This window comes from Lichenostomus cassidix, chromosome 15, assembly GCF_008360975.1.
Source record: "Lichenostomus cassidix isolate B80296 chromosome 15, HeHo_3.0, whole genome shotgun sequence".
Taxonomy (NCBI): domain Eukaryota; kingdom Metazoa; phylum Chordata; class Aves; order Passeriformes; family Meliphagidae; genus Lichenostomus; species Lichenostomus cassidix.
Window position 1 is genome coordinate 710,228 of NC_139496.1, and position 27,769 is coordinate 737,996.

The 27,769-nt window shown below is 42.5% G+C and overlaps 1 protein-coding gene across 4 annotated transcripts in view; it reads left to right on the top strand.

Annotated features, from left to right (window-relative positions):
* The window catches only part of TMEM132D (transmembrane protein 132D), a 190,925-nt gene that overhangs the window by 16,368 nt on the left and 146,788 nt on the right, over window positions 1–27,769 (top strand). The window contains exon 1 of one of the 4 annotated variants that reach the window (XM_085075364.1): window positions 17,083–17,234. The exons of 2 other annotated variants lie outside the window; for them this stretch is intronic. In XM_085075364.1, the coding sequence (XP_084931490.1) occupies window positions 17,180–17,234 (55 nt within the window). In that variant the 5' untranslated portion in view covers window positions 17,083–17,179. Of the gene's footprint in view, window positions 1–17,082; window positions 17,239–27,769 lie in introns of those variants that run through there. One more of the 4 variants, XM_085075366.1, reaches the window with a different exon arrangement.

Consider the following 27,769-nt stretch of genomic DNA (forward strand, 5'->3'; position numbering starts at 1 on the left):
GCAAAGCTTGTTCCTGTTGATCATCACCTTGATCAGTAAATTAAAAGCTTTCCAGTTTGAATTTTTCTGGTTTCCTGTTTTACCATGAAAAAAACAGTCTCTGTTAGGTTAAGGATATCTTTGGGGACTTTTTAATGCATCAAAACCAGCTCATGTCTGAGGCCCTCTGTGACACTGGAAAAAGGACTTTATACAGATATATACTACATAAATATATATATACACTTTATTCCTCTTCAAACCAGAGGCAGCAATGATGGAAACAGCTGTGATGCTGTTAGCATTACAATCAAATATATTAAATCAGATTTCAGCCCCTGTCTTCAGGGTTATACACAAAGTCATAACTCAGCCCTCAATTTGAAGGAACAGATAATGTCTATTTTGCTATTTGGAATATTTCCTTTGGAATATCATCCCTGACAGCCCCACATCCTCCTGGTGCTCATCTGCTGCAAATGTTCTCTCTGTCAGTAACAAATGGGAGACAGCTTGGCAAAAAGGAGGATATTAAAGGCATCAGAAATTAAGTGCTTTAATAAAGGCTAGGTGAGACACTGGGATGCTATTAGATTTTTGTTATTATTAATTCAAGGGTGGAAAAATACAGTAAAATTAACACAAGCCAGCTGAGGTTTCTGGCTTTGAAGAAAATGGAGCCTCAGAGGAGCAGTAGGACTCAGGCTTGATTAAACTGGGATTTCAGCAATTCTCTGCACTGAACAAAATAAAAAGGCATTCAATCTAATTAGATGGTATTGTGGAGGGACAGGAGGAGGAGAGGTATTTCTGACCTGGTGGCTTTTATATAACCTTTAATCCTTGGGATGTGTTTGGAGCTGTTCTGGTAGATTTGTTTTTCTTCTCAAGGGAATTTGGCCTTGAATTGTAACCTTTTGATAACTTTGCTTAGGAAAATCTGAACAGCAAACCATCTCGTGGTCCTGTTAATATATTCAGACTTTCAGGAGGCTGTTCTGTGTTTTTCCTGATGAAGATTTATATTTTCTGGCAGATCCTGTGCTTCTGTTTATTTCTGTTGGGTTAAACAGCTTTCCTGCAGTTTTGATTTCTGGAATTTGCATCTGGTTTAAGGACTGTTAATTCTGATACACTTTGGAGGAGTTCATTGGTACTCAGTTTGCAGTTGCCTATAAGGCAAGAGTGTAAAAAGATGTAGAGATATGTTTAGAGCTAGCTAACCTAGTGCTTTTTAAAATATATTCTAGGCACAGTTTTAGACATGCCTGATGCATTTTTGGAAAATCTCTACTACATTGTGAATGTCCTCAAGAAACACAAGAAGGTTGTAATTAGTGGTTTGAAATGGAATTAATCCTTGACCCTTTGGAGAAGCAAAATGCTATTTCTGCTCAGAGAGTGACATAGATGAATTTTGATCATTTAACAGTCATTCCAGACTTTCCATCTTCTCATTTACTTCAGGTTATCAGGCTTCAAAATTCCCCCTGAGCTCTGAGATAAACAGACCTGGGCAGGGAAATGCTGTTCCCAGGTGGGAGGTTTAGGACAGTTTTGCTTTTTTTCTTCTACAATACTTGATTCTCTCTAAATATTTAGTGACATCTATGTGCAGAAACCACAGCAAACCATTTAAAAATAAATAGATGGTGTCAGTAAAACAAGTATCTGTATTCCTGTATTAATAACAACTCACATAGTTCCTTCAAAATTCAATCACTGCAGTGGCTTAAGTTGAGGATTTGGTTGTAGCAATTTGTGTAATGGAGCAAACTCTTGTTACTGACTAGTGATGAATGAATTTTCTTGGTTCATAACAGAACTCAGAGGTTAATATCTCTGTTTTGTCCCACAGATGTTTGATTCTGAGCCTGGGCAATTGGCTCTTTTATTCCTGAAGAGGAAAACACAATAGATGTGTTGGATTACTGCAGCCTCTGTAATTGAGGGTGACAGATGCATTAAACTAAATCAGCCTTTCCCAAAGCTTTGGTGGTTGTCTTTCTGAACTGTAAATTTGACTTGACTTTCTCCCTTGCAGTGCCATGGGAGAAACTTTCACTGCATCTTTCATGTTCCCTGATGGGACAAAATATTCAGGTTTGCTGTAAAGTCACAGCCACTTCCCTGGGGGTAAAAGACAAATTCCCTAGGATTTGGGTAAAAGACAAATTCCCTAGGATTTGGGTAAATGACAAATTCTCTAGGATTTGGGTAAAAGATGAATTCTCTAGGATTTATAATTCAGACAATAATGTGAGAGGATGAAAGGGAAAAGCCCTTAAAAATAAATTCTGCATAATCTTTGGATTTTCCCCAGCCCAGCAATGAGCAGTGTCCAGTTTGGTGTCCCAGGTGAGCCACAGCCCTGAGAGCTCAGGGCACTTGGGGAGTTTCATGAACTAAAGTTTTATTAAACTTTTTTAGTTTTACTAAAAACTTTATTATTAAAAGTTTTATTAAAGTTTATTAACAATTCACAGATGTCACCTTAGCCCTGTCATTGTCCTCTGCTGATTCAAACATGACAAACCTTTTCCCCAAATGGGATGCTCAGTGTGCAGAGAGCACTGCAGAGCTTCATCTTAATCTGATTTTCAAGAGCCCTGACTGAATCCAGCTGCTTGTTACTTGATATAACAGTGAGCAGTTTCTGGGGATTACTCTGGATTTGCTTTGCTTTAACAGGAACCTGAATTTATCCCTTCAGATTTCAACAGCAGGAGAAACTTTCTAATTAGAGTCATTTCTGCTTTCCCAGCACATGTATTTGATACATGTGCTTTCCCTGATTTTGTTCCTAATATGGCAAACCTTTATAGGATCTTTAAAAATGGTCATCCCTTTTGTTTCTGACTTTAAAACTTACCTTAAGGAAACTTTGCATTCAAGTTCCTTGTTTTATGATTTTACCTTCTGGGTGTATCAAAAAAGAAAAAGAATTTGAAATTCATATTTTGGGAGAAAATAGCTTTGCTGAGATAATGTATTTATGACTTATGAAAAAAAGCAAATATCTTAAGAATTGATTTTCAGGATATATAGACAAAGGTCACTTCTAATAAGAAAATTCATTTTCTGCTGTTCACTCACCTGCCCTGCAAGCTGTACAATGTTCAAAGCAGAATTTTCCTCTGTATGATCTTCTTACTCTTTAGAAAAGTTGAGATCAATTCGGATACACTTATTAATGGTTCCTTTAATTAGTTTGCTAATGGCTCTATTTACAAGAGTGGCTGCTTAAGTCCTATTACCTGCTGATTAGAGTATAATACTTATTGATCTCTTTACACTGCACTGGGAAGAATACATTTGGATTTACTGCTAACAAAAGAAGCCTTTGAAGAGAACTCATTTGGATTTTTGGAAGGCATTTGTCTGTTCTTGAGGAGTTATTGCTGCTAATGTATGATGTGTACAGTGGGAGGCAGAATGAGCTGTTAGCCTGCAGAGCAAGAGGCAGAGTCTGAAATCCTTCCTGTCTGGGCTGAGAGGAGATCCTTTGTGTGCCAAACAGGATGCAGAGAAAGTGATTGTGGATCTTTCAGAGACTGAGAGGTGGCTGAGAGAGAAGAGGCACAGCAGGACTCTGGTGATGGAAATTCTGCTCTTCCTGTGTCCTGGACAGGCTGGGCAAGGGGCTGAGACACTGCTAGTGTGCTGTGCAAAGGCAGTAAATCCTACAGAGATGTGTTGTACTCACTCACATTGAATTCTCCCTGGTTTTTGGGGCTCAGGGTTCCAGGAGAGGTTGTGTGAATTAGGGATTGTCCAGAGAGCTGCAGGGTGTGTGAGGCACTCTGTCATGCAGTTTGTATTCCAATGACATCGCCTCAAACAGGGAAATGGTGACTTCCACAAGACCTCTTATGATTTGAATTACCTAGAACATGATTTTAGAATAAAGTCCTTTTTTTCATATAGATTGCAGCCAGCAAATTACTAAAAATTACTCCTAGCAACTATTTTGAAGTCAGTTCCAGCAGAAGAAAGTTTCAGTGCTCCTGTCTGTGTTTTCCCACAGAGTAAAAGTAACTTTCTGGGTGGTTTTTATGAATTCTCTGTGTCACAGCAAACACGCAGCCCTGAGACCATTACTGAGTCCCAGCTGGCTGTGGGATCCTGGCTGTCCTTTGATAAGGTGCTTCAAATCAGTGTGTGAGTGGCTTTTGTGGTGGCAGCTGAGCACAGGCAGTGCCTTGTGGAGCAGAAATGGTGCTCAGAAGCCACGGTGGGATGCTGGAGGACAGACTTTGTGCTGTGTGTTCCTGTCAGTAATAATTCTGTCTGGTAGTGACTCTGGAATGCTGAGAGTACAAGTTGTGACAGACAGGAGAAAGGGAATATCTGACTTTGTTTTTTATAGGAATGGTGCTCGAATGCTCTTTGGAAGATGAAGAGAAAACCTTCCCCAAAGACACTGGATTAATCTCTTGTGGTTTTAAGAGTATGTGACACTCCAGAGAGAGTGGAGGTGACAGTTTGGCTGTGTACTCTGAACCTTCTGACAAAGCACTATTTCCCTAAATATTGGTGAAAAATGCTCCTTTTAACTTCCTGAGATGATGAACCTTCCTCAGCTGCATTTCCTTCCCAGGCACAAGATAAATGTGAATTCCCAGTGGAGCTCCTCTGTCCTCCTTGCCAGTGAGTGTTGCTGTATTGATCACTGAGCCCAAGAACAATGAGAAATTGAGCTCCTGACTTTGATTAATACACAACACATCTTTTCTCTTCTCCGGATTAGCATAATCATTACAGTCTGGGAGTGTGTTTTCTCTCACAGTATCCTTGTGTAGCGGTCAAGGAATTAATTACACATTCTTTGCCAAGAATTTTGTGAGTTTGGTTGTTAAAGGAGTTCTCTCTCTCTCTCCTGCTGAGTCTTCACTAAATCTTGGCCAAGTGGCAGGAGTAAGTTATGGATCGGTGATCTCTGGAGAATGCTAGATGAAGATCTTTCCCATTCCCATATGGATTTCAGCTGTTTAAGGAGGAGGAACACGAGGAATGCAAAAGGCGCTGTCCCGAGTGCTGAAACTCTGCGGCTGTGCGGATTTGCTTTTGCATCCACAGCACATCACAGGACACGAGGAACAGCCTCACGCTGTGCCAGGGGAGGTTTGCATTGCACTTTAGGGAAATTTGCCTCACCAGAAAGGTTGTCAGGCTCAGAACAGGCTGCCCAGGGAAGCGGTGGAGTTCCCATCGCTGGAGATGTTTAAAAGAAATGTAAATGTGTTCAGTGGTCGCCTTGGCAGTGCTGGGTTATGGGTTGGATTCTCTTAGGGTCTTTTCCAACCTCAGTGACTCTGTGATCTGAAGAGCAAGGGTGACCATCAGAGATGTTCTGTGATGAAATGGAGATCTGCCTGCTGCTGATGGCTTTTGACCTTCAGAACTTTGCCTTCACTTTGTGTAGACCAGAGCACTGCAGAATTCATGCAGAATTGCAGTGTTACAGAATCCCTCCAGGAGAAATGCAGGATTAACAACAAGGTCTGACTCTGGCAGGAAAAAAAGGATCCTCACTGTACCTAATGGGCTGTACGTGAGAAAAAGGTGGATGTCAAATAGGTGCATTTTGCTTAATGAAATTCTGCATTGAAGTTTTGCTCTGAGTTTTGCATTGTTTTGCAGAGTTGTGTTGCTCTGTGCCAGTCAGGGTGGAAGCACAGGGCAGGAGGGAGAGGAGAGGTGCAGATGGGCTCTGAAGGGCTCTGTTGATTCTGAAAAGAACTGAGATAGATACAGCTTGCTTCTTGACAGCAGCACTATCCTCCCTTCACTCCAAATTTACACTTCAATTTCCCTGACATGGCCTTGCCCATTCAGATCTCTGCAGGGAAAGGAAATAACCTCAGTTTCGTGTTTGCTTGCCAGTGTTTCACAAACCTTTATTGTAGGGAGCAGAACTGCACAGACAAGAAGTGTTCTGACACCCTTCAGCTGAGCAGTGCCAGAGGGACTGTTTGGGGAGAGATGGCATCCCCTCTGCATGTCTGGGCAAAGAAACACTCTGGAGTTCACTGGATGGCAGTTGTGGGCTGTTTTCCATATCTAAATCTGTTGCTCTGGAAGGATTCTGATGAGTGAGTGAAGATTTCCTGGCGTTCTGCTGGGACTGAAGGGAGTTTCCTGGGCACCTTTTGCTCCTCATGCATGGATCTGAGAGCCATCCAGCCATGGCTTTGTGAGCCACCTTCCCTGGTTTGGGGACACCAGCAGGGCTGAGGAGGGATGAGTGAGCCATGTAGGATACAGCAGAGAGCTCAGGTTTGCACATCCTCGTCTCAGTGGGGACAGACACTTCCAGAACACAAAGAGCATTAGAGAGGAAGCCAGAGATGAACAGAGCATCTGTTCTAGTGCTGTGAGGTGAGGAACACCCTGGCCATGGGCAGTCACCCTCTCATGGGGCCTCATCCCCATCTGCCAGCTAACAGGATTGACCTCGAGCACTGGACAGAGCCCTGGATGGATAAGGCTTTGGGAAAACATGCCCTGGAAAGGATGGTTGTTGAGAAAGGGAAAAATACTTGTCTGGTTTGCATCTGTAGGCTTCAGACATTGGGAATTCATAGATTTTAGGGCTTGAGGAGCACTGAGGTGACTCAGTGATCCTCGGAGCTGCCTTAGCCCATCCCTGCTGCAATCCCCTCAGCCTCTGCACTCATCATCAATGTGCTCTGAGCCTGCCTGGGACAGAACTTTCCTCTGCACAGCCTCTGCAGGGCACTCTGCATTCACTGAGAGCCAATTAGCATCCATTTATCATCAGCTAGCAGGTTATTAACATCAATAACAACAAATTCATGGCACACTTACCCACGGAGATTACCTTTGAATCACAGGGGGGATGTGGCAAACACTTCTACTCGTTTGTTGTAATAGAATTATTGTGTTTCCACATGCAAATGGGGAGAAATTCCCCTGGGATTTTTGTTGCTAACCCCACATTATCTTCTGCATCAGAAGGATTGCTCTGGTAGATTAATCACTCTCATGGCATTTGGTGCTTTTGAGAAGTTTTGAGGGTTTAGCTATAAACCTCTCATTTATTACAAAAATCTCACATTTCTGTGGTTGTGGAGGAAGCCCTGAACATATTTGAGTCTTTGAGGTTTATGGCTGAAGACAAATAAAAAGAAATCCATAATATTCCTGGGCACGTTATTGCAATTACTTTTCTCTGAGACACCAGAAAAACAGGCTGAGACTAGAGTTATGAGAAGTATTAACTCTTAATCCTGTAAGTGCAGGCTGGGAGATTAGAACTGCAATTGTCTTGTTTGTGTTATTTTTTCTTCGGTGGTTGGAGTGGAAGGAGAAATGCAAGCAGGGCAATGGAAATCTATGTTGTTTAACTCCTCTTTTTTTGGGTTTTTTTTTTGCAAAGTTCGCTGGAATAATAATATTTATTATAATGCCTTCAGCATCCCTAAATAAGGGGTGTTGTAAGAATGCAAAGTCAGGTTCTGTTGGTTAATTCCTGACTTTATTTCTGCTCTGCATAGACAGGAAACCATGTGAAATATAGCTGCAAACTTGGAATTACAGACATGGATGAATTTCCTTCTCAGGCTCAACTAATAAAGCTGCCCAGTATTTTCAGAATGCTCTGCTGCTGGTAAAGTCAACAAAATCTCTGGAGTTCTGCTGGGGACTTGACCCTAATATCTCACCTTCTGCTGCCTGCCTGGGTTGGGTCTTGAGCTGCATTTGGCTCATTCTCCCATCTCTGCTGCAGACAAGGATAAAGCCACAAGACTCCCTAGATCACTTCTTTCATATAGTTTTGCATAACTATGGATATCTCCTTCCTGCACAAAGCTTCAGTGGGATGCCAGTCTGTGTCTGGAAAACAACTGGAGTGGAACACTCAAATCCCAGTGTGGAAATGGATTTTATCTGCAGATTGCAAGTTGCAGTTACTCAGTTTCCCTCACTGAAGTTCTTACTTCAGGCTCATTCCTTAATTCCAGGATTGTTTTTAAGCCTTTTCTAGCAATGCAAATGCACTTTTTGACAGAATGGGGAAAATTTATTCTCCTGGTGCCCATTTCTTGCAAGGTTGTGAAAAAATGATAAAACTGGAGTTTTCTTCTAACTGCAGCTCCAGTTTTTCCCTCCTGAGAGAAGAACTGCTCACCAGCCCTGATGGATGGCTGACTGGAGCTGAGCTGTGCAGCATTTCTGCAATGAACATACTTTACTTTTGGGTGACTTTGTCTGCAAAGACATCTTTGTCCATAGCCAGGTGTGGCTGGAGGAGTGATGTGGGAGGCAGAAAAGCCATTGCAGTGCTTGCTTTGTTTTCTGTGACTTCACCTGGAGCCCTGAGGTGATTTCCTCAGTCTCCTTCCATGCATGTCACTCTAATCCATAGTTTCTGTGGAGTAAAGCTCACCTCAAATTGTGTTCTCCTTTGTCAGATTACAAGGCTGAATCAAAAAATGCAGTGTTGAAGAGGTCTGGAGAAGCCCAGTAAAAAAAGTAGTTTTTCAATTTCCTTCCTTTGCTAGATCCCTCTGACTACTGAAAAAGCTGTCACTTTTTATTTTTTTTCTTGAACATGTAGAAATTGTGCTCCACTCTTAATAGCACTGTGATTACCTTTTGGGAGAAACAGGAGATGCAAGTTCATTATGTTAACTTTAAATTAAAATGTTTCCCTTAACCACTAAGAGTGAGAGCTCCAAAATCCACCTGGATGATGTGAGAGGTCATGAAGGGGAAATCAGAAACACAGAAACTTGGCTTGTGTGAGCAGAGCTGTGACACTGTGCCTGGGAAACAGCGAGGAGGGGAAGGGATTGCTTTAATTTTCTGTTCCTCACTGTCCAACTCTATTTTAATTGCCAGTAAATGCAATTATTTTCACCCAGCCCCAGTCTGTTTTGCTGGAGATGGTAATGAGTAAATGACCTCCCTGTCTTTTTCTGAATCCCTGAGATTTTCATCTTATTTTCCCCCATCCTGCTGAGGAGGGAAGTGACAGAGTGGGTGTGTGGAGCTGCTCCTGGTCAGCCCACCCTGTCCTGCAGGGCTGGTTTGTGTCCTGTGGGGATATAATTATGGATCAATGGCTATCAATTATCTATCATCCATCCCAGAGCTGGGAGCAGGCTGGGATCTCACCCTGACCAAAGCTTTTGCTGTGTTAAGGTCCTGAGCTAATCTGCTGGTACCCTTCAGTCAACCCCCTGGGATTCTGCCAAAACAGCAGGACTTTCCTAGAACTGAATGTTATCTCTGAGCTTGTGCTCGTCTGGGAAAATACTAATTGTTATTAGCTATATATATCTCTATATCTATATATATCTATATAGATCTCTATAGATCTATATATATAACAGTATTTCATATCTATAATACTATATATAAATACTATATCTATATATAATACTGATATACATGTATTTTATATATAACACTATATATATTGTATATATATAACAGTATTATGTATATAATACTATATATTTTATATATTTATAACAGTGTTGTACATATATCATACTGTTAATTCATGCTGTGCTTTGCAAACACAGATGAGGCATTTTCTCTGAGGTTATAAAGCTGCAGTTGGATGAAAAATGCACAGTTCAAAGGGACTGCAGAAGTTACAGGATATTAGCAAAAGGGAAGGGGAGGTTTTGGGGAGGAATTGGGAGGAGAGGAGGAGTTGTGGCTAGCAGCCTGTCAGCCCAGCTTGGAGTCAGAGCTGTGAACAGCAGGATTGCTCTCTCCACTCTCAGCAGGCACAGAAAGCTGGGGGAGAAGGTTTTGGAGAAATACAAAAAATTACAGTAGTGCTAAAGAGCTCTGGTGTTTGTATGAAGGACAAAGCAGGGATTTGTTCTCCTTTCCTGCTTGCTCAGTGTTGATTTCAGCCTGAGCAGAGATCTGCTGGGGTTGGGGAGAACACCTGAGGAGTTTGGTTTTTGCTGTCCTGTCTGTGTGAGCACAGGGCAAACTCCAGTGTCATTCTGCAGCCTGTTTCCCTCATGCTTTCTGCAGGCCACTTGGGCTCTCCAGAATTTTTTTAATTTATTGCTAACCCAGTAGAAACTTCAGCTCTTCAAGTGCTATAAATACCTGCAAAAACCGTCAGCCCTTACGGAGGGGGAGAATAAAAGGTTTTTTCATTTATATGCTTGTTTTTCATTCATTTCTTGATGAAGTCTTTCCACTCTGGATTTCTGGAGCACAGTGATTATGTACATGTCTGTTCTGAGGTGGAAATTACTGATTTCTTTCCCAGCTTCTCTGCAGTAGGTCCTGCAGACAGTTGAAGCTAATTTGATTGTGTCTTGCTGTGGACTCTGAAACTGCAGCCTGAAACGTAAAAGACATGAATGTCATCTGTATTAGGGGTGGAAAACACCCAGCTGTGAATGGGAAATGGGAAACCTGTTGTGAAACACTTATCCTAAAGATTTTTTAAATGTAATCCATGGCCAGGAAGTGACAGCTAATACAGAATCAATTTCCCAGACACCTCCATGGAAAACTTTCCCACTGTCTAGGTTTGCCTTCAGGGTAAATGGACTGAGGGGCATAGAAAACTCTGCAAACAGTCTGAGGTCCTGAAAGTCAAGTAAGATTGGACTTTTATTAGACAGAGATCTGCTCTGAGCCCCAGGAATTGGCACTGCAGCTGCTTTGTACCACAGGGAACTGCTTTTCCTCCTGATTTGAGAGCTGTGGTTGCACAGGTAACTGCTGCTGCCACAGCCCTGCAAGTGCTTGATGGGAAATGTTGTAATTCTGCAGAGTAACACTGCTCTACCAGATCATTTTTGTGTTCTTTGCTCCAGCTGCTTCCTTCAGGCACTGAGTTTTCTTGTTAATAATCCTGGTCAGGTGATCCAGGGGAGAAATGCTGGATGTGACCCTTAATATTCAGGTTTTTATTGGCAAACTGAATTTCTAAAGGCTTGGAGCTACAATATTTTCTGTACTTGAAGCAGCAATTTTCCTTCTACTGTATATTAACAGCCACACAGTAGCGTTTTTATTCTGTGCTAGGGGATAAAATGCTTTGGACATTTTAATAACATCTGGCAAATCATTTTCATTTTCCCTCTTATATGATTAATAATGGTCTAGATAGATATGTAGATACACCATCTCTTTACTTTCTATGTGGGTTCATGCATATATAATGTGATATGGAGATGGCATGGAGATAGAAAATCATAAGCAACAGCATAATGGTTACAGTCAAAAACTCTAATCTGAGCAGTTAAAAAACTTTGAAATGAAATACTGAAATTCCTCCTAATGTCCAACCTGAATGAGTGTGAAATTTGGAGATGCAGGGTTTGGACTTACAGCGTGACACTGAATATTCACTTGACCAAAGGGAACTCATTTTTTTGCTCACTCAGGTCTCTGATGGAAATTTATATCCATCATATAAATATCCATCAGCAGAGCTGTAAAGCTGCAGTTATTCAAGTTTGTGTAGTTCTCAATAGCTCTGTAGTGCAAAATGCAGCCTGTTTTATGATGGTGATGATTTGTCTTGAACAACTCCTACAATAGACTTGCCTTGTAGCCCCATCTCAGCATGAAATGATTTCCAGTGGTAATAATGGAATTATTACAGATTTGTACGTCTGGATTTGGACCTTTTGATTCATTCCTGCTCCCACCTTTGCTCCTGTTCTTCCTAATGGCAACAGAACCTGTTCCACTTAATAGGATTTTTCTTCCTGCATGATTGCATGACAAACTTACTTGTGTGACAGTGGCTGCTGGTTTGTGCCTAGATTGGAGGGAATTCAGCATTTCCTCATGCTCTCTCTCCCACTTTCCTCCTGATGTTTGCATCTCATTTCCCTCCATTTCTTTAGCTTTTCATAGCTCTTTGTCATGCTGCAGCACTGTGATCAAATGGGGATCTCTGTTTCCAAAAGGGCAGCAGGAGCAGCACACAGAACCTCCTCACTGCTGGGGGATTGCTTTCCAGAATGGATTGGTTTCCATTCCCAGCCTGCAAGCCCAGCATCACAAACGTACCCTGAGTCTCTATTCATCACAGCTCTGCCAATCCAAGATTTAAAACCTAACCTGGTAAATATCAGTGCTTTGGTTTTATTCCTTGCTGTGTTCCTGAGGCCAGCCTGAGGAGCTCAAACTGCCTGCTTTCCACTGAGCTGTTCCCAGTATTTATTCAGTGAAAGCCCAGAGTAATCCCAGTGCAATATCAACTCACAAACAATTTTCTGAAGCATCTTTAATGTACAGTGTTACTGTACCCAGAGGTGCAGGAGAGCAGTATTAATGCAGCCCTGATAGTTCTGAGTGTTCACACGACTCCTCCAGGAATAATAAACAGCTTGAAATAACAACCAGCAAATTCTCCAGACGCTTTTTATCCCTGTGTTGGCAACTGTGTTGATTCCAGATCAATGCAGGGTATTAAGACATTTATATGATGGAGCTAAAGAGCTGCCAGGTTGTACAAGCACTGGGCTCGTAAAAAATAGCAGAGCTGAGGAAAGCCAGTGGTGTTCTCTCCATAAAGTGCAGGAATGGAACACCTGACAGCAGAACAGATATGGCACTGGGAAGATTTGGGGGTTCATTTAGATTTGGGAAACTTGAGGTGTATGTGAGTCACTTAATTATCTGCTCCCAATATTTGAATATTTTGCTATTTTAAAATGATGCTCCTGGTAGGAAGGCAGGAGTCATTGCTTAGACAAAGCCACCAAAGCCTTTATTTCAGATCAAATAGTGTGCCTTGCCTGTCAGAACAACTGCTGGGTTTGCCTCTCCTGTCCCTGGATCAGCCATGGGGTTCTGATTGATGCCACAGCTGGACACGATGGAATTCTCTGGAAAGCACTGAATATCCACAGTACTCCTGTGACAACCAGCTGGGGCCTGGGCTGCGAGCATGGCCCTAAATCTGGACAAATAAATTGTAAATCTGGACAAATGAATTGATCTGAAGGTGATGAAGGCCTGTGGAGCTCTGTGGAATTGGCTGCATGGAGAGCTGATCTGTACTTTTTGATTGCACGTGTCAAATCCACACATAGTTGGATAAAACTGAGTTTCATCCAGTTTTTCTTTGAAATCATTTGATAATATGAAATTCCCATGGCAGTGTCAACCCAGGTAAGACATTAATACAAATACCTGTGAAGTGAAATGGATTCTGTTCAGGTCTTGTAGCCACACACTTTTCATGCAAGAAACATTACACAGAAAACAGAGAGCTTTCAAATGTTTTTGCAATGTTTTCAGATGCAAACTGTTTTCCTGGAGATGTGTTCATAGCTATGAAAACCTTGGCTTCACACCATAGGAAATTGGCTATATGTACTTCTTGGACAAAACCATGAAAATGGGAGGGTATTTAATTATTTGTATTTAATCTTGCCTGTATTTCAGAATATTCTGGAAGCTCACACAAGTGCTGTCAAGTGTTTGAATTTTGTGTGTTTTGTTTCAAGGAGTGTTTGTTATTTGTTAGCTGCCATCTATTCCACTTTTTAAAAAGTTTGTCAGCAAGTTAGGAGATTGGATAATATTTCTTTGATTTTTATCGACCTAATTTCATTTTTAATTGCTTTTGCAGTTGAAATCCAAACGAGCTAATATTCATCAAACAAAGAGAGAAAACAAGAAAAAGAATAGAGACTTTACTATTTTGCTTTTATGCTCAGCTCGTGATGAGTATAAAATATTTTTCAGAAGTGGGAATTAACTTCTTCAGAACTCCCAGGCTTTCATGTCTCGTTAGAGTAAAGCACTTCTTGCCAGGAATGCACTGCCCAGGTTTAGCTGGATGCTGCACAAAGAAAAGCTTTCTAAATATCATCACCTTTACGTCCTACAGCTTATTTCTGCAGCTCATTTCTGTGACAGATGTACTCACATGAGTAATCTCATTGCCTTCAATTGAATCCTGTCAGGAGTAACCACTGTGTGAGTAAACTTGTGATTATTTTTATCCCTTTTTTTTCCAAAACCGCGTCAGAACTCTTCCCTCTTCAATATCTTCCCAGCGTCTCTTGCATCATTCAAGTTCCCCAGCACTACATAAAATTCATTACAACTCAATTATAAGGCTCATTAGGTAGGTAGTGGCATTTTGGCTATCTTACCAAGTTGTGAAACATCTTCATTTATTATCCGTGCTATTGTTAGGATGGGAATGGTACAATGAAACCAAACATCCCATAAAGGATGGTTCAGAGCATAAACCTGGGGAGCTTTGCCAACAGAACGTTTTATGTCAGCTGCTTTGAAATCTCCCTGCTGATGGCTGGAGCACAGGGAGAATTGTCCTCTGGAGGTGCTAATGAACTCAGAGCACCTTGGACAGAGTGCCACTGCTGCTGCCTGGTGCTGGCTTTTATCCTTCGCATCTCTGGATTTATCCAGCAGGTGGAAAGTATATTTATCCACCTGTACATCTTTAAATACCATCCAGCTCTTGCTTGCTGTGGTAACTAGCCCAGCTTTGCACGGCAGAGTGCAGCAGCAGCAGAATGTGTGACAGGAGCTCAGACCTCCTGAGCTCTGCACAGCCTGCAGAGCCACTGGTCCTGCTTCAAGCAGCCACAGAGTCTGAATTGTGTCTTGAAGGCCTGGAATAAATTTGCCCACTTTTTACACACCTAGCTGTTTCAGGTGGGCTGTCTGAGGCATCACTGGGGTTAAGGAGGGTTTGCATCAGCCTGGCAGCTTCATCCCCAAGCCCAGGGCTGAAAGGTGCCCAAAGGGGAGCAGAGTGCCACTGCACTGGGAAGGAAGCAGGAGATCCTGGTCCCTCTGCACATCTCCTCCCCAGGAGGGGCTCAGGGAGCTCCCTGCTCTCTCAGTCACACCCTGATCCCAATTCCAGCCTGCCTGGCCAGCCCCAGGCCAGGGGAGAGCTCCTCTCTCAGCCAGGAGGGCACTGACCACGTTTGACTGCTTCCCTGCCGTGCTGCCAAATGAAAAGTGTTGTGTTTGTTCTGCCCTCCCTCAGGTAATGAATCTCCGTGCTCTGTCGATGGCTCTGTCCTCTCCACTGCCCAGAGACACTAAACAAGATAAATGGTGCTGGGGAATGACTGGGGAGCAGCTCCAGTCAGGATTCTCTCAGTGGGCAGGGCAGCTCCTGGGCTGCACACCATCGCTGCACATCCTCTGCAGCAGGACTCTGAACTTAGCTTTTGGTGTTTGAACTGGAGCCCTACTCCCACAAATCTCAGATTAAGTGGGTTTTTATAACATCTTTTCTTGCATGATCACTTCTTGTGCTTCCTATTTGGGAAGATAATGGACTCTGTAAATTCTCCTAGGAGAGCACCTGTGTCAGTGAGAAACTGTGCCCCAGAAAATTAAATTCTTCTGCTGTGTTAAGTGTTCAGATTCCGAGCTAAAAGAGCCTTGTGAGTAAAAGCTGCTCAGTGCATAGTTTCTCTGTTAGCAAAGTGCTGTATACACTAAATTATATTGTGGGGCTGCCTGCAGTTTAGATAAGCACATAAATGAGATGTGCTGAATCCACTCTTTGCACAGGCAGCGATTCAAATTGGGTGTTGCACTGCAGCTGAAACTTCAAAATGGACATTAGTCACAGGAATGGGAGTAGTTACCAGTTAATGCTCACATCTTGATCAGGAAAAGCTGAGAAAAGTCAAAATTCCTCCTGAAATTTCCTGCTGAACTGAGTGATATAAAGTTTTGGAAAGAGTGTTAAAATAATGTAAGGAGGACATTTATTATTATTTTCACCTAATTGTAATAAAAGTAATTTAAGATGCAGAGGAATGGTCTCTAGTAGGACCACAGAGCTCTGTGAGCTCTAACATTCTGCTTCTCTAATTTTGATCTTCCCTAATGCCAAATAAGCCTCAGTTTAGCGGGTTCACTCTTGGCTTTCTTGGAATAAATGTAACCACAGCCAAGCTGCACTGAGATCTCTCGTTACTGAAGTCACAGGTGGGACATGTAGCTTGAAAAGTGTAAATTAAAGGACTTGTACTTTGCTTTGCTTTCAACACTGTTCTGTAACATTTCATCTTACATCTGTCCTGATGAAGCTGAACATCCTCACAGTTCACACCACAGCTCTAGCTAATACCAAACGGACCTCATTTCCTTGTTATTTGCAGACTGATGGTGAAATCATGGAGACAGCTGAAAATCATAATTAGTCTAGCACTTGCTGAGGGATTTACTGAGCTCCAGCTGCAACCATTCTTCAAAGAGTTTATTCTCTTCAAAAACTTGGAGAGTTTTCACTTCCTCATGAAGTCAAATACATTTTCTGCTCCTCTTCCTCTTGAATTCATGAGAATTTTTGGTCATTATTTCTTTCTTTCCCCCCTCCCCCAAATAATAAGAAAGTAATAAGAAACCTTTCCTGCTCAGGTCTCAATCAGCCTGCACACCAATTAAGCTAATTGGCAACATATTTGAAACACTCCCTAATTACAGCTGCAGAAATTTGTCAGAGAACAACCTTTCTGCAATTTTTCCTTCAATCAAAACATGAAAAGCAATGAACGCCCTGCAACTCCTAACTGTTCCCTGGCAAGACTTCTGAAATACTTTCAGAAGAAGTTTCCCAAGTGATTCTCTGACTGAGTGGCTCCTCGGTGCTGTTGGAATTGTCAGTGAGGAGGAGGAGGAGAATTCCAATGAATTTCCTCACTGGAAGTTTTCCCATGAATAATTTTGGGCAGGCAGTGATGTCAGGAAAGGCCCTGCTAGGAGATGTGATATTCTGAATTCTGGAGAGGATAAAAGCTGTAGAAACCTCTCATAAAGTGATTTATCTAGAGCAGCCGTTGGGTTTTGCTGAGTCATGCAATCAGCCTAACCATCCTCAGGTGTGGCTTGTAATTAATTATAGAGCTCCTCCCTCAGCCCCTCATTTCAAATGCAGCTTCTGCTCCTTCCTTGAGCTCCCAAAATCGCTGTTTTTGCTCAGCCATCCAATCAGCCTAACCATCCTCAGGTGTGGCTTGTAATTAATTATAGAACTCCTCCCTCAGCCCCTCATTTCAAATGCAGTTTCTGCTACCCCAGTGCCTCCTTGGGCTCCCAAAATCGCTGTTTTTGCTAAGTTATCCAATCAGCCTAACCACCCCCAGGTGTGGCTCTAATTACCCACAGAGTTCTTCCCTCAGTCCCTTCATTTGCAGCGCAGCTCCTGCAGCCTCCCTGAGCTCTCACAATGGCTCTGAAAGGACAAGGGGTCACATCACCTCCAGATCCTGGTTTTAAAGAAAGTAAGTGGTTTGGGTATTTTTTTTTCCCGTGTTGTGTTTTGGTGGAGAGAGAAAAATTCCAACTATCTGAATTGAAACTTTATTAATAACTGATAATATCTCACCATTGTATCACCTCCTGCCTGAGCTGCTCTGCTCTATGAATGAGGCTGAATTGATCCTTTCTTTGATTTATTTTGACCCAAGTGGAGGGGAAAAAAGTGCATTTTCTCTCAGTTTTGTGGTTCCTCTGGGTTCCTGGTTTTGTTCCTCACCCCTTTCCATCCAGCATTATTTCAGCCTTGACTCATTTTCAGTCTCCAAGTGCAGTTCCAGCTCTAGTGTGCTTACAAAGGAGTCATTTGTTGCCTTGAGCTTTGTGGCTGCAAGGGAGTAACACTTCAGCAGGGATGGCAGAGGGAGGGGAAGACAATGACTTGTAACACTCTGGAAATGTCAGAGCCTGACCTTTGAAAGTACTGGAAGGAACCAGAGGGCAGAAGCCCTAAAGGGAGTTTCTGCATGAGCAGAGGTGGGTGTTGACTGTTTCTGAATCCGAAAAATGGTGATATATTGCTGCCTGTGGTCATCAGCCCATGGAATTACCTGTTCCTAAGCAGAGATCCCATTGTGCACCACTGAGCAAATATTTTATCTTTTTATGAAGTGGGAAGTCAATAGCTCTCTGTCAGTACAAAACCTGCAGATAAATGGGGCTGAAATCCTTAGCTACCCTGGGAGAGAAGGGTTTTGTTTCTCACCATGTTTGAAATGCCCCAGGGAGCAGGAAGGAGGGGTGATGGTGGGAAAAGGGAATTTCCTGGCACATTGTCCATCCTGCTGCTCTCCAGAGTGAAGCTCTAGGTCCTGAAGTGCTCACAGTACATCAGCAGGGTAGTACTTTAGGTAGTACTCTACTACAGGTAGTACTTTACTGCCACACTGCAAGGAGGCAGCAGATTTTCAGGTGACTCAGGGGAGCACCAGGCAGCAAAATGCTGCTAAACCAGCAGTGCTGCAGGTGTCAAACATTTCCTCTTTAGCTGTGTAGCAGGAATGAGGCAGAATTCAGCGTCTGCAGCAGAGAAATCCTGCAAACACAGCCTGTGGAGCTCGGTGAGCACAGAGAGCTGCTCTGCTCGTTGCCATCAGCTGCTTTGTGCACTTGGATCAACCTTTGCACTGCAGAAGTTTCTCCTGTTTCTGTGTATTTTGAGATTTTTCACCTGCTACAAGTGTTTCCTCCCTCGATATTGCCAATGAACCTGCTCTGTCTTCCTCCTTCAGGTACCAAAATTCCCTATAAAACGTGGAGTTCCTCACTTTCACAGACCATGAGATCAGTGATGCTCCTTGCTATTTGTACAATTTAAGGCACTCAAGTCTTCAATTTTATATGTGGCACCTCTGTGAACCATATGTAATTTGGCAGAACACTTTTAATATGTCATTTTAATGCTTTTGCTTTCCTTCCCTCTCAGTGGTTTGTCTTGCTTGATTTATTCCTGGATATTTCCTAAAGTGCCAGGCAGTAAATGTCTGTACATTCTGTGATTTGTTTCGTCAAGTCAAACCATTTTTCAGGGGCTGGGAAAAAGGGGTCTGAAGCACTTGTAGTCTGCATGCATGGATATGTAAAGAAGCTTATCTTCATTTGTAAAACAAGAGATAGGAACATAAATTAGATTAAGTAATCAGTGCTTTTCTGTTTGGTCTTAATTATACGTTTGTTGCCTTCCAAATACAGGTTTAATCCTTATCTTGGTTATGTAATAAAACAACAGTTGGTAGTGATTTGTGGATTATGATAACTAGGCATAGAAATATTTGCTCAGCTATTTAGTCCATTTATGCAGTGATTTGATTATTACCCAGCCAGGACAAGGAGAAGCTGCTAGTGTGCTCAGGAGCAGATATTCCCAGGAAAACAATGTCAAGCTTTAAAGGAACTGCCTTTATTATGAATGTACTAAATTAGGGAAAAAAAAATTCCAGTAGCTCTTATCCATGCCAGTGTAGTAGAAAGGCTGTGGATTAAAATGGAGGTGCAGAATAGCTTTCCTGTGAAAGAAATATTTTAAAAAAAAAAGAGGTGGAACTTAAGAAGAAAGGTTGGAGGCTTTAAATTTTTTCTTTTCAATTTTTGAAGGGTAATATGATCCTTTCTTTTGGTTTTATTAGGGGTATTTTTCCTTCCTTCCCTTAGGCAGTGCTGGGATGCTGAAAGGTGTTTCTCTTTAGGTTGACCTGAGAGAATTGTTTTTAGGTTTTGATTAGTTCAGCTTGGCGACTGAAAAAATCAGTTTTTCCCACAGCCTTAGAGTGGGATAGAGGAAATGCAGAGCAGGTCTGTGAATAACCCTGCAGAGCAGCATGCAGTGGGCAGTGCAGCTCCCAGCTGGAGCTGAGACTGGGCAAAGCCTTGCTGCTGCTTGCAGACAAATCCCTCCGTCTGTCTGGCTGCTCCTGGCACACCCTGCTCTGCATTCTGGAGACATTCAGCTGGAGAATTCAGCTTTTCATCTCTGATTCACCAGCAGCCATGTGAACATCAGTCAGTTATACAGTTGTGGGATCAATTATACAATTGTAGGATCAATTATACAGTTGTAGGGTCAGTTGGATTCAGAATTTATATATACAACTTAGTATGTTTGCTGGCAGTGGGACTTGCACTGAATTGCACACAACCAGTGACACTAAATAGGAATGGAAGTGTCTGAGATGTGCACATGGGTTCACACGGGTAAATACCCCTGAGATGCTGATGAGGAGAATTGGTTGGAATGTGCAGAGAACCACCTTGAGGAGCTGCCTGTGACAGAAACTCGGTGTGCTCTGGGAGTGTGAAACCTGCTTGGCACCAAGTGTGTCTGGAATTTGTTTGAAATTGTTTCTGAGCTTTGCCTTGGGTGTTTTTCACCAGTGCTGCTGAAATCTCCTGTTGAAAGCTGCTCAGTGGGACTAGAATGCAAAATGATTCACAGCCAAGGAGTCTGGGATTTTGGATTTTTAAGTATCCAAGCTAATTGCAGGGTAGGGAAAAATGATCTTGAGCTCCCCTGCAGTCCCTATTGCTGCTGAATATCAAACATCCTCCAGGAGGAATTTTCCTGCAATTAAATCTCCAGAGAAGGCATTTCTGGTGTCACAGGATCCTCCTGGGGGTTCTGCCTGTGCCAGCCAGAGACACCATCCCAGTTCTAGTCAGGCTGCAGGAAAACAAGGTGTTCAGCTCAGGTGCATTTTAATGTGACCTTTAGGATCTGTGAGGAGATGTGAAAGTGGCTCAGAGCTGACAGAATAAACTCCCAAAGCAGTGCCAAGGAAAACATTGGGGACTTTGTCAGGCAGGATGGTTTTGGTGTTTATGGAGTGTTGGGCACTGCAGCAAACCCATCAGTATCAGCTTACCTAGAGCACTTTAAATGGGTATGGGAGGGAATGAGGGTGGCTTGAAAAGGTAAAATCCACTTTCTGAATGAGATTTTGCAGATTTGCATGAGCAGAGAACTTCCCCTGGATTTAGTGAAATGAACACTGCAGAAGTTGGGAGTTCATGCCCTTTGGAATTTGCTGGGATGGTGAAACAGAACATTATGGGACTATAAAATTATCATGTCAGTGCTCTCGACTCTGCTCTCTGGTACACTGTGAGGCAGCTGAGGGAGGAGCACTCTGGTTTATTTCCAGAACAAGAAGAGATGCTTTAAAGCTCAAGGAGCATACCAGGTATTATAAAATACATTTCTAAAGAGGCAGCAGAAAAAGTAGATTATTTCAGCCAGTCTGGATGAGCTGAGCCATCTCACCTGAGGGATCACCACCCAATTTGCCTGGGGGGAGTGCAGGATTTTGGAACTGAGAAGAAAAAGAGGAGAGAGGAGCAAGTTCTGGACTGGACAGGCTCCTCTGCTCAGTCATATTTGGGAGTGGATTATCATGGATCCTCCTGGGGTGATAAATCCCCTGAGACAGCCAACTGCATGCACAGCTGCCTCGGTTAGCTCTGCAAGACTCTCCAGGAAAAATTCCTTTTTCCTCTGTGGCATTTAGAGCTATCCAGACACCCTGCCTGGTGGATCACAGGCAGCTGAGCTCCAGACAGCAGTCTGTGTCACTCAGTGGTCAGAATAGACTGAAAAACTGATTAATTAATGAATTCATCTGGTGTTTGGGTGCCCTTTCATTTGGGCAAATTCCTTTTCTGAGAGACCTCAGCTCCCTGCTTGGTTGCCAAGCAGATGCAAAGGATTGGGAATATTTCAGCATTGTGGCAAAGGAGAACTTGATGGGAAGGATGAAAACCCAGAGATTCAGGAGCTCCTCAGAATGTGTCAAGGAGGATCTCAGTCATCTCCATTAATGAGTGTAGCCTTTGCAGTGCTGACAGATTTGGACTGTTCATGTTATAGAAGAGCTTTTCAGGGAATTCAGGCTTTGTTTCCTGAATCTCCTAAGCAGGAGGACCCTGTGGATGGAGGGATTGTGAATTCCCAGAGATCACAGGAAGGATAGAAATACCCAAGTGTTAATGAGCTCTGCCTGTGTCCTGTGCTGCCAAAATCTGATTTTCCTTGTGCCTGCTGGGATGTGTGTATTTATATTTGTGTCCTTTAATTCCCAGACTTCTCAGGTACAAAACATACCTGGACAGGTATCCTTTACTGTCTTCAGTTCCTTCTGAAAACACACCCAAGTATTTTTAAGCTGCACTTTCTTTAATTAATGTAAAATGGTATTTAGTGAAATATTGCTGGGTTTATTGAAATTCTGGGAATTTAGTGCATATCCCAGCATTGTGGTGTTATTTAAACAAGATGTAAAAATACTTTTGTAACTTTTTTATCTTGTTAGTGAATGTAGCCATTGATGATCAATATTGTAATTGTTGGTTGTACAAACTCAGTATTCTGCACAGAGCCTGCAGCAAGATGGAGAGGCATGATAGGGATTAATAAAATCAAAATTAATTTTTAGAAAACACACTTTGGAGGGGAGGAAGGCTCAGGCAGCAGCCCCAAACCCTGCTGTGCTGCACTTCCCAAGCCTTTTGCTTGTGCCTTTTGCTGACTCAGGTGTTCATTTCATGCTTAGAATTCTTTTTTCTCTCATCAATAACAGCCTGGTAGCAGAACTGCACAGCCCTGGGATCCCTGGAGGAAATAAAAAAGGGAATTTTGCAGACATTTGAGGCAGAATCTGATCACCTTCTGATTGTCTGAGCAGAGTGTTTAATCAGTGTGAGGCTGTTCCCTGCACACTGCTGTATTTCTGTCTCTGTCACGAGCAATTTGACAGTTCAGGTTGGATTCCTGTCACTCTGCTCTCCTCTGTGCTCAGCCTTGCTTTGCTGTCTATTGGTTTCCAAACATAATCACATTAGGAAACTCTGTTAAACTCAAGATATTCCTGGCAAGTATTTCAGCTTTCTAATTTTGTGGGGACTTTTTTCTTGTGTGCTTGAGTTTGTTTTGTTCTTTAAATCTTTGAAATCTTCATTTATTTCTTTTTCTGGGAGTAGAGATGTGATGAGGGGGAAGGGCAGGAATGGAGACACAAAAACCTCAAATATTTCAGTCTGTTGGACACTGGAGTTCTCATCTCTTGGTCATTTTGCTGTTGGTGTGCTCAGTGGATCTCAGCTCTCCTTTCATGGTGAATAAATTCCCCAAGATTGCAGGAGTTCACGTGACTGTGGGTTTGGGTTATTTTTTGTTTGGTTTTTTTTTTTTTTTCCCATGTTCTGCTTTTCTCACTGTAAACTTTGTGGTGCCCATCAGTGCTTTGCCCTTTCATGTTCAGGCTGACAGCACTTTGTGAAACAGTGTCAGATCCTTTTATCTAAAGACTTTTCTCTGTAATTATTGCTTTGCTGCCTTTTCAGGTGGGAACTTGCCTTTGTTGTATGATCTTCCTCTGATCATTTTTGTATCACTTGCTAATATAAAGGTGTATGTGTTCCTCTGAGGCCCTTTATTTAAATTGTTTCTTTATCTGTCTGTCAATGGGAATAATAAAACAACTTCAGGATTTTTTGTCTCTCTCCTAATGAATGATGAGGTGTCATCTGTTCTAACAGCAATGATTAATTTACAAAAGTTTCTTCAAACTGGAGTAAAATGGGATATTCAAAGAAAATACTGTGTCATCAGACCTGAGTTGTCAAAACGATTTTATCTGCCTGTTGAGGCAGCTGGAGCTGCTGGATTGCTGCAGGGCTGGGAGTTCAGTCTGGGGGAGTTATTGGGGTGAACCTTGCAAACTCCAGAGTCAGATGGGGTTAGGGGATGGGAAGTGCAGGATGTGTGACCTCTGCTGCTCCCTGCAGCTGTGCACAGAGGGCTCTGCAGGTCAGGATCTCAGGGCTGCTCTCCCTGCACACAGGAAGGATGGAAATCCCTTGATATTGTGATTAAACTGCCAGAATTATCTTCTAGGGAGAACCACAAGGACCTCCTGGTGGTTGGGCTTGTGGAAATGATGAATTTATTTTGGTTTTGGTTTATTGCCCTGCTTTTGAAGCATCAGGCAGTGGCTGATGTTAACCTGAGGATTGTTTCTGTGCTGCTGGTTGCTCCCTTGGCAGAAAGCCTTTATCTGGATGTTTGTCCCAATGCTGCAGATGTGCTCTGCTGGGCAGGCTGGGACTGCCCTTGCAACAGCAATAATGTTCTGTCTGGCCAGACACATCCTCATGAAGTTTGGGCATCTTGGCTCCTCTTCCTTCCTTGCATGACTCAACACTTACAAATCTTTGTTTCTCTCTGCAGTAGTGATACTTGATAATTTTCATAAAAAGAATAGTTTGAAAGTGTGCAGTCCTCTTAGCAATGATGGTCCAAGTGATTTGTCTGCTTCTTTGTGGAGTTTAATTTGCTTTATTCAGCATCTGCTGTTGTTAAGTGCGTGCTCTTTAAAATCCTCCAGCTTGTTTAAAATTCACTTATGAGAAATCAAGAGTCACCTTTTCACCAAGAAGCTTTTCAGCATTGTCTGCAGCCTTGCTGATCAAATAATCTTTCCCTGACTTTCTAAGAAGCTCAGCAGAGAGATGCAGAACTGGAATGAGAGTTTAATAACTTGGGGAAGAGGGAGAAGCTGGCAGGTTGGGAACAGCATTGCTCTTGGAGAAGAATGATAATTTCCCAAGGATGAAACGGTCACAGGCAATGTTATAAAGTGAAGCAGGCAGAGCAGCCTGAAATGCTAATAAGGAGAAGACTTAAAAAGAAATTGGTGATTTTGGGCCTTGGAGCCATTTTTCTTTTTAATTTGTTCCAGACAAATGCCTGACTCTTGGGTGCAGGTCTATTTTTGCTCTGCTGTTGTGACACATCGATTTGCCCTCATTGCTGCTCTCGGGGTGTTTGCCCTTTGCAATGGTAAAGCTTTTGGGTACCAAAAGCAGAAGACTTTTTAAAAATGTTCTTTAGTGGTGTGACAGCTCAGGGAGGAAAGGTTAGGACTCTTGCTGAGGATCGGCTGAATTCTTTAATTTCTGCACTGTTATTATGATTTTCCTCTTCTGAGCAGGCAGGTGAAGGATAATGGGAAATCAGTGCTCCAGTGGGAGCAGTGGCAGTTAATTGACAGTTAATTGATAGTGATCAATGCTGTTTCAGCCTTGTGTTGCACAGCTCTGTAGGGAATAGTGTGATCACTGCAGACTTTGAAATACAATAATGCATTTGTGAGGAAATGCAAGAAATAGAAATAACGGAAAATTGAAGAAATGGTTCCTCTGCAGGGCAGGAACACCTTTTGGGCTGTTCTGGGAGTTCACCTCCACGCTGTGCCCCTGAGCTGGAGGTGGCATGGCTCAGCCTCCTGGCACCTTTGGTGGCACAGGTGTGCTGGGTTGGGTTGGGTTGTTTGGTTAGGTTTTGTGGGTTTGTTGTGGGTTTGTTTTTTTTTTTTTTTATTTTATATGGTAATGTAGTGGAAATCTGGAGGAAAATCTGGCTGGTTTAGTCCTCAGCCTCCCGTTGCATTTTGGCACTGTGTCATAGAGCTGTTGTCAGTAAAGCCAAGCAAGCACTCCGTGCACAGTTCAGAAGTGCAGTGCTAATGGCTCTGAGGAAATTAAAGCTGCTGCTAGGCTGGGCAAAGAGGAACTCAGGGAATCCTCCTTGGGCAGCTCCAGTTGGGTTTGTTCATGCATAAAGCTGGGGAGATGCTGGAACATGAGCAAGGAGTGTGCCAAGCAGCCTGGAAATCCTATAGGATGGAAATGGTGCTACAAATCCTATAGGATGGGAATGGTGGGGCTCAGATCCTATAGGATGGAAATGATGGTGCTACAGATCCTGTAGGATGGGAATGGTGGGGCTACAGATCCTATAGGATGGGAATGATGGGGCTACAGATCCTATAGGATGGGAATGATGGGGCTACAGATCCTATAGGATGGGAATGATGGGGCTACAGATCCTATAGGATGGGAATGATGGGGCTACAGATCCTATAGGATGGGAATGATGGTGCTACAGATCCTATAGGATGGGAATGATGGGGCTCAGATCCTATAGGATGGGAATGGTGGTGCTACAGATCCTATAGGATGGAAATGATGCTACAAATCCTATAGGATGGAAATGATGCTACAGATCCTGTAGGATGGAAATGATGGGGTTCAGATCTTTGTGTGACACTCTGTGAATTCCCTCTGTCCACTGTAAGTGACACAGAGTTGATCTCCCCTGTGCTAGGAACTGCCTGAGCCACACTCTGTTTCTAGCTTGGCTTTGAATTGCCTCCCTTTGGAGCATTAACAGATTCAGCCACTTAACTAGGTTAAAACTGAAATATCTTAATTTTTCAAAAGTGAGCCTGAAGTTTTATTGGAGCAGACATTCCCTGTGACAGTACTTTCCAGAGCTGAAAATACACCACACTAGCAGATTTTTTTTTTTTCCTAGATACTTTGGCTAAAATTATTTCAATTCATAGCAAACCTAGAAGAGCATAAGTGCTCAGAAAATTCAAGGAGAGCAGCTGAAACTAACTGAAAAGGTAGAATTTCTGGCCTTACTGAACAGAACCACTTATCTCAGTCCCCAAGACACAGCAACAAATTTCATCTATTGCATTACCAGCCTGAGCTTGCAGCTGCTGAGGCAATTTTCCTAAGAAGTTGCTCCCTTCAATCTACAAGAAAAAGACAATTTACTTTTTTTTTATTAATAGTAGCATTACATAATTGATTGGAAGAGTTTTATATCTCATGAATGCTGGATGATTGTGGATTGAACAGTCTTAAAAATAAAGTAACTGTGAGGGCTGAAATCCCAAGGATCTGGCAGGATAGAGTGAAGTCAGTGGTTAGCAGATCCCTTCAATTTTCTGAAGCCATGGTCAATAACAGCAGCAAAGCTGAGCTCTGGAGGGGTTTTGTTTCTGTCACTGACTGCAGGCTGCAGCTATGATAGCAGAGAAATGAGATGTTGTTTCCTTACAGCACTTCAGTTACCCATCCTCTGTTGTGTTTGACATATTTAAAGTGAATTTCACTTTAAATATGAATTTCATATTCATATTCACTTTAAAGTGAAATTCACTGTGTTGTTTTGGTCTGAATTATTCAGGTGGGTTTTTCCAGTGGAACTTTGATTATGATGGTGTCGATATAATGTAATATTTAGGATAGATTATAGAATTTAAATCTTTCAAACACCACTTTTATGCTGGATCTCACTGAATAACACACAAAATGGTAATCTTCTGCAGTTCTGCCTTTGTAAAAACATGCTTAATTTTTCCCCAAATGGTCATGGTTGTAATTAACGATGCTGATAGTTGTTTTTGGTTTTCATTTCCTATCCTTCAGAATCCTTAATAAACTTTCACGGTCAAAACCCAGATGGTGCAGCAGAGCTCAGTGGTGTTTTTGTGACTTTTTTTTTTTCTGTTTGTGCTGATTATAACTCTCCCCAGATAAAAGTTGAAAATGGTTTGGATTTTTGGCCTTTGGCTGTTTGGAAAGCTGCAATCAGCTCCCAGCACAAATCAGTTGATATTCAGTGCACATTCCCAGCTCGGTGGTGGGAAGGACAACAGTGACAGAACCAGTTTGCCACTGCCCAGAAATTCCAAATTTCAAACCAATTCCTATTCCTGCTGAGGTTGTTTCCTATTTTCATAGGCAGCTCACCTTCTCTGGTTTTTATTTCCCCCATTTGTGTTGCTCTCCTCATCTGAAGAGTCACTGATTTACAAAATCTGAGCAATGCTGTCCTGTGGAGATGGGGAATGCACAGGGAAGCTTTTTAATCCCTCAGATAATTAAGCACTAAAATAAATGATTAAAAAATTATGAGGCGAAACAGTCTGTTAATTTTAATGTAAAAATAATGTTCTTCTCCCTGTGGAATGCAAGGGAGGGAGCTGCAATCAAAGTAAGGGGAATAAAGAATTGAATACCTGGAGGTTTTTTCCTTCTCTGAGTTGCTGCTTTGAAGCTTGGCTGTGTTTAATGGTGCTTTGCCAAGGGGTTGGGAGGAGCAGGAATGAGTGTGGAATTCATAAATGGGGTTTGGCTGGGAAGGGTTTGTGAG